This window comes from Microchirus variegatus (assembly GCF_963457635.1).
Source record: "Microchirus variegatus genome assembly, chromosome: 12".
NCBI classification, from domain to species: domain Eukaryota; kingdom Metazoa; phylum Chordata; class Actinopteri; order Pleuronectiformes; family Soleidae; genus Microchirus; species Microchirus variegatus.
The window spans coordinates 16,097,627-16,108,619 of record NC_139813.1 but is presented as its reverse complement, the minus strand read 5'-3'; the positions used below and the strand labels follow the sequence as shown (position 1 = coordinate 16,108,619).

General features: G+C 40.8%; 1 protein-coding gene across 1 annotated transcript; it reads right to left on the bottom strand.

The window, feature by feature from the left end:
- Positions 1-3,367: 3,367 nt before the first annotated feature.
- On the bottom strand, positions 3,368-9,769 carry znf513a (zinc finger protein 513a). The gene is made up of 4 exons (XM_083898727.1): positions 9,632-9,769; positions 8,383-8,517; positions 5,199-5,963; positions 3,368-4,508 (listed from the first exon to the last, which is right to left on the bottom strand). Exons 1-4 carry the CDS (start codon positions 9,669-9,671, stop codon positions 3,562-3,564), a joined length of 1,887 nt encoding a protein of 628 aa, XP_083754853.1. The 5' UTR covers positions 9,672-9,769; the 3' UTR covers positions 3,368-3,561.
- Between the last annotated feature and the right edge of the window lie 1,224 nt (positions 9,770-10,993).

Here is a 10,993-nt window from a genome sequence, read left to right as displayed (position 1 = left end):
AGCTTAGTTGGTTATTATTGAGCAGTTTTCAGTTCAGAATTTTAAGCTTGTTCAGGTCTAAAAGACAAAAAGGCTCCAAAAGATGTAAGTTACCATAATATGTCAATATCAATAATATATAATTTACTTGAATCAGATGTGTTGGAGCAAGGACACTTCTAAAACACAAGCAGGGCAGTGGAAGGATTAGGAGTTAGCTTGGAATTTTCCAGACTTTTTAAATGCCATTATTGTCTCAGCTGGCTGCTTAGACTTTCAGAAAAATCTAAATTTACTGCAATTCCGTTGCGTGTTTTCCACATTCCGTAAATCATAGGTTCCTTCATATGCGTCCTATTAGCTTAGTTAGTTAAAGCTAGCTAAAGCTAAAGCTTGTTCAGAAATAAAAGACGAAAAAGGCTCCAAAGGATGTACGTAAGTTACCGTAATATGTTAATATCAATAATATTTAATTTATTTGAATCAGGTGTGTTGGAGCAAGGACACTTCTAAAACACAAGCAGGGCAGTGGAAGAATTAGGAGTTAGCTTGGAATTTCCAGACTTTTTAAATGCCGTTATCGTCTCAGCTTTCAGAAAAGTCATGTCAAATTCCGCAAGATTCCGTATAACGGCTGATTCAATTTTCACTGGTTAATTTTAACTGTTAAATTCTGTGATTCCGTCACATGTTTTCCACATCTCTGAAATCATAGGGCCCTACATATGCGTCCTATTAGCTTAGTTGGTTAAAGCTAGCTAAAGCTAAAGCTTGTTCAGATCTAAAAGACGAAAGGCTCTAAAAGATGTAAGTTACCATAATATGTCAATGTCAATACCAAATCTAGGGCCGCAACTAACGATTATTTTCATAATTCCATTAATCTGTCGCTAGTTTTTCTTCGATTAATCAAGTAATCGTTTGGTTCATAAAATGTCATACAATGTTGATCAGTGTTTCTCAAACTTGGAAAGGATGATGTTCTCAAATGTCTTGCCTTGTTTTCTTGTCCAAAAAACAAAAATGATTCAGTTTTAATGGTTTCTTTATATTGGAGCAAAGAAACCAGAAAAGATTCAGATTTAAGTATCTGAAAAATCTGAAAATCTTACTTCAACTCCCTAAAAACACTGGATTAATCGATTATCAAAATAGTTGATGATTCATTTAGTATTTTGCCGATTTAAAAATCTGTCTGTAGATGATTCTGGGGACTGTGAATGAAACCAAGACACAGTAAATGTGCTCTCAGTGGACACTATACCATGTTGACCTTTTCAACTGCTCCTTAACGCATACATCTAATCAGCCAATAATGTGGACAAGATGGGGAAAATCCAAATGGGCATGACATTATCGATTAAAGTGACTCTGAATATTTCAGAAGCCGCTGATGGACTGGGATTTTTTATCTCTAGAATTAACAGAGAATGGTCCGAGATAGGGAAAATGTCCAGTGAACAGCAGTTATCTGGGTGAAAATGTTTTGGAGAGGTCAGAGCAGGAATGAGCAGAATGTTTTGAAAGGACTTAAATAACCACTTTTTACAACCAATGTGGGAAGAACGTCTCTCGCATCTGAAAACACAGGATCTTGAAGTGGATTGAAGGTATGTATGTGTGTGCGTACACATATATACTGTATGTATGTATGTATGTATATATATATATATATATATACAGATATTTGTGTATTTGCTAGTACAGACGAAACAAACACATGAGTAATGATAATGAGCAGAATGTGTGCGTTATTGGCCTGAAAAAAACAACGCTGAAGACCATCTGTTTATTAATAGCATGTTGGGAGGGTAATTAATGATCTGCGGGTGTTATTGCTGCGAATGATCCATTTCACATCACAGTAAAGCGAGTCACGCTAATGTGCAAACGCTTCAATTAGATTCGGTGCGAGACGGTCCGTGGAAAACAAACGTCAACAACGCGTGCAGAAGGAGGAGAAAGCAGCCTCAAAGTCTGACATTCAATGAAATGATTCCCATGTGTTTATTTCAAAATCCTCACTTAAGGCATTTATGAGACACTGCATAAGGACAAAAAAAATGGACACATAAGCGGGGGGATATAGATACGAATCAGTGGGTTCAATGCTCATGTCATGGCAAATTGGCAACCTGAAATATATCTCGCTTGCATATAATAAGTCATTCACAAATAGAGTAAATTTAAAATAGCTTTCCCCCACATTAAGCAAATGACACACCACACATTAAAAATTAAATTCTACCTCTATATATATATATATATATATCAAATTATGCACTTCTAGCAGTGTATTACAGCCACTTTATAAAAATAAAACAACTAGGACACACTCACATGCTTGCTAATAGTGTTATCATTTATCCCCAGGTAAAAAAACAAAAAACAAACAATGGGCTATTTTCACAGTTGAGGATGATGATTCTACAGTCTCTCTTGAAAAACACTTTTTCTACCTAAAGATTCGTAAAATAACCGATATGTTTAAGGTCTGCGGAGGGGAGGGGGATAATTTAAACTACATGCTCATGTAAAATCACTTTAAAGTGACTTTATTTGGCGCTCAAACATAAACATAAACCTGCCAAATTGTAGCTGTGTGTATGACTGTGCTTTTCCCTTTAACCATACAACCTAAGCCAAAAGGAAAAAAAAAAAAAACTAAAATGCTCGTGCATGCAATTTTAATGTTAAAATAACCAGAAACTACTTTTTTTTTTTTTTAAATTACATTTTCACTTTTTCGCCAACATCTGTTTTTACCACATCACTTCTATCCCGCGGGGCTTGGCAAAAGAAGACGATACAGTTCAAGACAAGTTCATCATTAGAGTGTAACAAGTGTAAAACAATTCCAGTACTAGTAAACATCACTTTGCTAGTAGTACATACATAAGTAAGTTCATGCCATTGTCAGGAGTTGTGCCTCAAAGCGATGAAAGCACAATACTGACCGCTTACAAACACCAGTGTTCACTCAGAGCTGCACTGTCTAGTCTGTGTCGGCACATGTTTAAATTTGACGATTAAAAGTTACCAGGTTATATTAGTTACATTCCCGTTATTTCCTATAGTTATGAAGATGTTTAAGACTTTGATGGAAGTAGAAGAAATAATCTCATATTTAAATCTAGAAAACTACACAGTGCAGCTCAGTAGATCAGGGCGTTTAATGTGCACCAGTTCTGTGTGAATGAATTCAGGAGAATTTGGTTGTGTTGTTGTTGTTGTTGTTGTCGTCGTGTCCCGGACTGAAAAAACAACAGGAAGAGACAGTGAGGAGACAGGAAAGAGACGGTCCATTAGTCTCAACACGAACAGAGCAACAGAGTGAAAAGACAAACTACGAACAGACTCGTCCACCTCACGTAATCCAAAAGGCATCAAATTATTCACAACGTTATTTCTAATTGTGCGAGATTCTACAAATAAACACTTAGCAGCCTCCGAAGACATCTGACAAAACACTGTAATACACACGCACACACTGAAACAATATAAAGGCTCTGTGAAAATTAATAATAATAAAAAAATGAGTTGCTGGTAGCTTAGTTCCACTGAGTTTTCTTTTATGAGATCTCAAGTTTGTAGCACAGGTGTATAGTCTGACCTCCCTCCAGGCATATACTGCATATCAACTCCTGCTTCTTTTCTGTGAGTTTGGACTCCGACCCCCAACCTTTTCCTCACTTCCTCATCTTTATCACTTGGAGTCATAGGAACCTTGACCCAGCCGTCCGTGGCCAGGCCATGTTTCTTCTGGTGTCTCTTGTAATTGTCCCAGTGGCCGGTCGTGTATCCACACTCCCGACACTTGTACGGTTTCTCTCCGGTGTGCCGGAGCATGTGGCGCTTCAGGTTCATGCTCTGGTTGCAGCTGTAGCTGCACACGGCGCACTGGAAAGGCTTGGCGCCCGAGTGCACCCGCTGGTGGCGCTTCAGGTTGGCCAGGTTCCCGCAGGCGTAGTCGCACAAATGGCACTTGTATGGTTTCTCGCCCGTGTGCACTCTGTGGTGACGCTTGAGGTTGTCGAAGTGCGCCGAGGCGTAGTCGCACTGCGGGCACTTGTACGGCTTCTCGCCGCTGTGCGTTTTCATGTGGCGCGCCAAGTGGTTGGGGTAGTGAGTAAGGAAGGGGCATGCGGCGCAGGTGTACACCTTGTCACTGCGCTCCCCGGGGCTGTTGGGAGATGACGAGGCATCTTTAGTCAGCATTTCAAGGGTACACTTGGCACAAATTTGGGCTGAAGAGCCGTCCTCGTCCTCCAGGACGATGCCGCACAACCGGCAAGTGAAAGGGAAAAGTGACGGGGGGAGGGTTGCACCACCTGCTATGCCCTCCCTTGTTGTCCTGTTGCCCTCTCGGCCTGTGGACTGCAGAACAGGTGGAGGCTGGTGGCCAGGAGCAGGATTAGAGGCTGGTATGGGTGGCGGTGATGCTCCCTTCAAGCTATCAAAGGCAGACAGGTAGTCGTTGTTCTGGGCTCCCAGATTCAGGTTTGACGTCGGCCTTGTAACCTGTGAAACTTCACAATAGGATAGAATATTTCATTATATTCACAGCCATTAAATCTGTAGTGCTTGATCAATGAACACATTCAAATCATTGTCAAATGAGTTCACACAATGCTGATTAATCCTATTTCTGTTTCACAGTATAGCAGTGTTTCGTGTTCCTGCACACAGGAAGTAATTTGAAGTCAAGACAGAAGGAGACAGCAGAAACATTGGGCTTGTAAAGTGAGAAAACTGCAGGTATGACTGAACTAAACGCAAAGAAGTGTCCAGGTTGTAAAAAAATCTGTTTTCCCTTATCCAAATGTGCCCTACTGTGAGTCAAATGATGCGTTTTGCATCACAGTAGGGCAAATTCTGAAAATGGAAAACAGATTTTTTTACAACTCAGTGAAAAACTGAGGGAGGGAAGCACATTTTCTAAAAAATACTACTGCTATTCTAGCAATACAAAGCCACATTCAAATCGGTGAAGTATCCCTTTAAGCAAATGGTCATTCAGCATTTTAATTGGATAAACGCCTCTTGTCCCCGCCCACCACTGCGTTACTGCTGTATACACAAACACTCCCTCAGTTAGGTCTGATAGTATTGCTGGCACAATGATGTCACAAAGACCAAACGGAGGCAGAATATTAACAACAAAGTTACACACTGCAGATTTAAGGCTTGGGTGAATCATTTCTAAAATTCAAACCTACCTCTGGATGAAGAACCAGACTCTTCTCCACTGGACCTGGACCCACTCACTTGCCTCTTCAGACTGATGTGGCTGCTGGCAGGTCTCTGCGGGAGGTCAAGTCCCATCCCTGCAGAGGGCACGTGCATGCGCTGGTGCCTCTTGAGGTTACCGAGGGAACTGCAGGCAAAAGTGCAGCTGTCACATTTGTACGGTTTCTCCCCCGTGTGAATGCGCAGGTGTCTCTGCAGGTTCACCAGCTGTGCTGAGGCGTAGGTGCACAGCGGGCAGTTGTAGGGCTTTTCCCCGTTGTGGGTCTTCATGTGGCGCTTGACGTGGTTGGCGTAGCGAGAAGAGAAGCCACAGAGGTGGCACGAGTGGAGTTTGGACAGTTTATCCTCAGCTGTCAGCGCTCTGTCGCCAAGGCCGTTTCCCAAGCCTTCGTCGTCGAGATGAGAATGGGAACGAATCCCGCTGATGCCTCCGAAAGGTAAACAGAAGTCTGTGCTTTTGGCTTCTCTGGAGGCTTTGCAACACCTAAGGCAATACGGGCCAACGAGGTCAATGCCAGGTCCTAGAGGTTCGTCGCGCAGTTGACCGCAGCCTCTGCAGGATAAGTATGCAGGAAAAGCGGGCTCTGAATGGGTTACTCTGCCCTCGTCGTCCCTGCCGTTGTCTGTCGTGCTGCGAGAGTTGTCTGTTTCACTTTCCATACTGAGCTGGCTGTAGGCAGAACTCTCCTCATCACCCAGAGGATAAACGGAGAAACCAATCTCAGCAGCTACCTCTGTGCAAAGGAAGACAAAGAGGAAGAACATGGTTTGTTTTTACATGTCTTGCACACAATCCAATCTCAGTACTGCAGTACAGAGTAACAAATGGGAGCACATGGTGTTCTACTACTCTAAAATCTGCAATAGGTTTCTATTTGTCTATGCTGTCTTTTACACATGTATAACTAAACAAACATTATTTAGCACCAAAGACAGTTACAGACATATTTATTTATCCATCAGTACTTTTCAACAGCATTAAGTTCCAGACAAGTCTGGAGGCTGTGATTGTCTGAAGGATGAAACGGTGAACAACCTGACTGCCACAAATTTGACACAATGAGACTGACATTTAAGTCCATTTGTGGTACAATTATACATCAATGAAATGAAGAGCACTCTCCCAAACCACTTCAAACCTTTAAACACAAAGTCTTACGAAACAACTCAAAACCAGGATAACCAAATCCCTCCTGAAGCAAACAGTAAAAGTACATTTTCAGAGAGACAGTAACATTTTTGATACTCACAGTTCCACCAGCAAGGTCACCTGTGTTCTAACTGTTATGTCAGCTGCCATTTCCTTTTTTCTTTTTACAGCTAAAGAAGAACAAAAACGCAAAGACACTTTTTCCCAGGAGCTAGAGAGAGGAGCTGCGTGACTCGCAGGAGTCTGAACGAAACGGAACGAACCACAAGAAATCCACCTTCCTCCCTCCACAGATGTCGAGGCAGGATGTGAGGAAGGCGAGAGTGGAGACTGCCCTTTTATGCTGCCCCGTGGAAACCCCCGGTGGATGATTACTGAGCCTAATGATAATGATGATGACTATAATGGTGAGGCTGCTGCTGCTGATGATGATGATCATGATGAGGGTAGACGATGATGATGATGATGATGATGATGATGATGATGATGATGATGATGAGGGGGAAATGATAATGGCAGTGGGGTTGTGGGAGCAGAGGCAGCCGACGATGATGATGATGATGATGATGATGATAAATAAATGCCCTCTTATAATGGTGTCCTTGATGGTAATGGTCCTGTTTTTATGACCCTTATATAATAATGGTGTCTCTGCTCCTTTTTCTACTTTTCCATTTTTCAGATCACTCTCTCTGACAAAGAGTCATGCTGGGGAAATACGAGCTGCTGGTGCCATTTCTCTTACCGCTGCACAGAGGGGGCTTCACTCCATCACTGGCAACCCAACAGTAAAGTCCTTTATCTACGATGACCAATTCACCATTCACGCCACCTCTACATTTCCTTTACTGGCCGAGCCACTGTTTGACTTAACTGAAATGAAACTCACACTTCTCTAATCAATAGCCGTTCCTTAAAGTGCCTTTGACTGCCTTTTAAAGATCCAAACAAACGTATTACCGTTTTAAATAGGTGGAATAATGCTTAACCAAAGATAAAGAGATAAGGGATAATTGCAACATCGGAAAACACGGGTTCAGACTGTCTACAATACACAGGAGGGATTCTCAGGAAACACAGTTTTAGCACAACAATATTGGCTGCACTGTTTTCCTTTCCACTATAATAACACAGCAGACAGTGAGGTAACGCTAATCCCAACCTAATATCTTCTGCTTCACGATACGAGCGGTGAAACACATGGGGGCTTTTATAATAAAGCAGTCACAGATGTCAACAAGATGACACACAGTTCAACAACACTGACCATCATCAACAACTTTCTGTTCCATTTTCCGCCCCCACCATTCCCCCTTCACTACACACTAGAGCACATGTGTCAAACTCAAGGCCCGGGGGCCAGATGTGGCCTGCCATGTCATTTTATGTGGACCCTCGAGTGATTAATTGGTCTTAAAAATCTGTGTTAAATAGGTCTATGCTGCTTTAAGGCGTGCATTGACCATAAACTACATTTCCCATAATGCATGGCCATCGAGTTACCCGCAAAGTGACGGCATCCCGCCACTAGATCGCAGTTCATCATTGTATATGTATCACGCGACGAGTGAAATTGAGATTGAGACTGTGATCGCAGCAGAATGGGTCACAAAAGCCACAACCAAAAACGATGAGGCAGTGAAAGCTAGAGGGTGCGTTTTTGAAGCAGTGCATGCTGAAGGTGTGTGAGCAGGTCTGCCCCGACCAGAAACAGACTTTTAAAACTGTTTGTTTGTCAAGAAACACTATCGCGGACCAGATTACATCTATAATGCATCATATTTGTAACTTGAATAAGTAATAAATACAGAAAGTTATTTTGCAATATGTTACGGAGTAGTTACCTGTATTTTGCATTATATTTGGTTACATTTAGTTACATGTATTCTGTATGGCCCTTTGAGGGTAACCATTAAGTGATGTGGCCCTCAGTGAAAATGAGTTTGACACCCCTGCACTAGAGGTTGCAATGCCGGATTATTAAAAATAAACTGATTACACACCTGAAAATTTTTCCAGCCCTAAAATCTTGTGGTCACGATCTGGATCATCAAACTCAAGGTCTTGTCCAAGAAGGAAATCAGTGTCTAATGAGAGGTTTCCTGGGACGTCAGTGGCTACAACATCTTCAGAATCCACTGCAGTGATAGAGAGAAGCCCATTAACAACAATCCATCAATAATATAATTTCACTTACTCTACAGAGAGGTCGTTAATTGCGTGAAGATTTACTGCAGTGGGCAAAAAATACTGAAAACATAATTTCAGAGTCTAAAAGAGCATATCATTAGCAAAAAAATAAACAGCTAACAGATGATAGATTGAACCGTCTTTACTGCAGCTGCAGTTAATGATCCCTGAAAAAAAACTTGGGCTCTCAAGCTTGATGGAATCCAAACAACTATCACAGCTGTCAAAAAGTACTTTCAGGCAAAGTCAAGGACATTCTAGGCAGCACTATTTGGCAGCAGCCTCACACTGCCATCTCCTGGTCGTTGCCTCATACTGCCATCTCCTGGTCATTATCGTGTTTGACATAATGACAGTAATATGCAAAACAGGATGTTTATTCTTGCAGGGCCACACCTTAAATTTTATTTAATTAGAAACATTTTGGGTCCAAAAATTACAATCTTGCTGATAAATGCTGAACGAAGAAAATGGAAATACATAATCTGAGTATATATCCCAGTAAAGACCATGATTATAAATCACAGCACGAATGCAATCGTGAAAACCACATAGTGAGAAAATATGGGAAAAATGCGATCCTTTAAACAATATGAACATTCCTCTAGTCCACATGAGAGGTTGCTAAGTTTGATAAATGAACTTTAGATTAAACTAATTACATCTGTAGCACAAACTTTACCTGCAGAAACTCGTTTTCACAAAACAGCCAAATACTAACATGGCATTATTTAGTCATTAAATTATAAATCAGGTACTAGACCGATTATAGTCATGAAAAATACATACATAGTTTCTATCTATCTACTTTCTATAGAAATGTAAATCCACACCTTGACACACTAACCCATTACGTTCTCACAACAGTGGATCTGTATGATCCATATGAAAGCAAAACAAAGTCTGGTGTTCTTATGCGAGCAAAGACAGGAAACATGTGGTCAACCATCAGGCCAAAAATCAAAGCAACTGCTCATTGTTACATGAGTAATGGTTTCAGGGACGTAGCACAGCTTCCCTCGAAACTTAAAAGTAAAAAAAAAGAATAATAATTACACTTACACTTGACTGGCTGTGGATTCAGTTGTTTTTTTCTTGGCATCTTCCGGTCAGCCACTCTTTAATGTGTGATGTCGTCTTGCAGAATTCCACAACCATCAGCTCATTCTCATGCGTTTGGAATTTATCTGCAAGTATTTCTGAAAATTCAAAAACAGAAGACATACATCTTGACATGCAACACTGGGCAGAGACATTCGAGTTTGTTGCGTTATACATGTAAAAGTTTGTATTTATAGTTTCTTTGTATGCACAATATTATCGGTATGATGTCATTATCAGATCACACATCAAGATTCCATTCACATTGAGGAATCTGGGATTTTGTAATTAGAGTCATTAATACCGAAAATTCATTTTCAGATTTGAAAATCTCAAAAAAAATCACAAATTACAGTTATTAACTTCATCAAGAAGATTATGTCTTTGATTTATGTTTGTTTATCTGTGAGCAACACAAATCAAACAGAAAAGTGTACAGATTGTATTAAAACCATTAATGAGCAGCCTTGATAGAGATTAGCTTTTTTTCTTAAGGCTATCTATTTATATTATATATATATATATATATATTTTGGGCGGTGGTACAGTAACAAGACCACAGTGAACATGACAAACAGTAAATAGCATGCTATTACACAGCTACATTACCAATTTCCAACAACATATTGATTTTTTTAACAGCTTAACTTAAGTAAAACCATGTGTGTAAACATAAACTGCAGACGACAAATACTATGACTCAAAATCTTACATATAATTCTCAGTAAATCTACGGTGTTCTGATTTATCTCATTGGAGGATATGACAAAGAGTAATTAAGACACCGCAACATGGCAGCGTTTTCAGCTTTACCGAGAAGAACCACTCACTCTCAAGGTAGCTAACATGAAAAAGCACATGCTGTTCGACTGTAGTGTGTGAGCTGTAAATATTTCGATTGTAAACAAACTGGAAATTCATTGAAAAGGAGGGAATCGCGCAGCTACTTTAACAAAATGGCTAACAGATAAGGTCTGGAAGCACCCGGGCGAGTCAACTCGCCTTTTTTCCAACTGAGACATGTCTGCTCATAGCAAACAGCTAGCTACTGTTACCACTGTACAACATGTCAGCATAATTTACGGCACAGCAGTGACTCACAGCCCGACGAGAGACTGCTCACAAAACGCAGTAATAACTGACACAAGTGTCACGTTCATGAAACATCAGCCGTTTCCACACATGTTAACCTATAACTAAATTAGCCGAGGAGCTAATGTCAACTTCACTAGCTATCATGCTAACTCACCTAAACAACGTAAATATTGCTGTCCGCTGGGGTGCTTTTTATCGTCGGTAAACACGCCATCGGGCGCGAAGTAT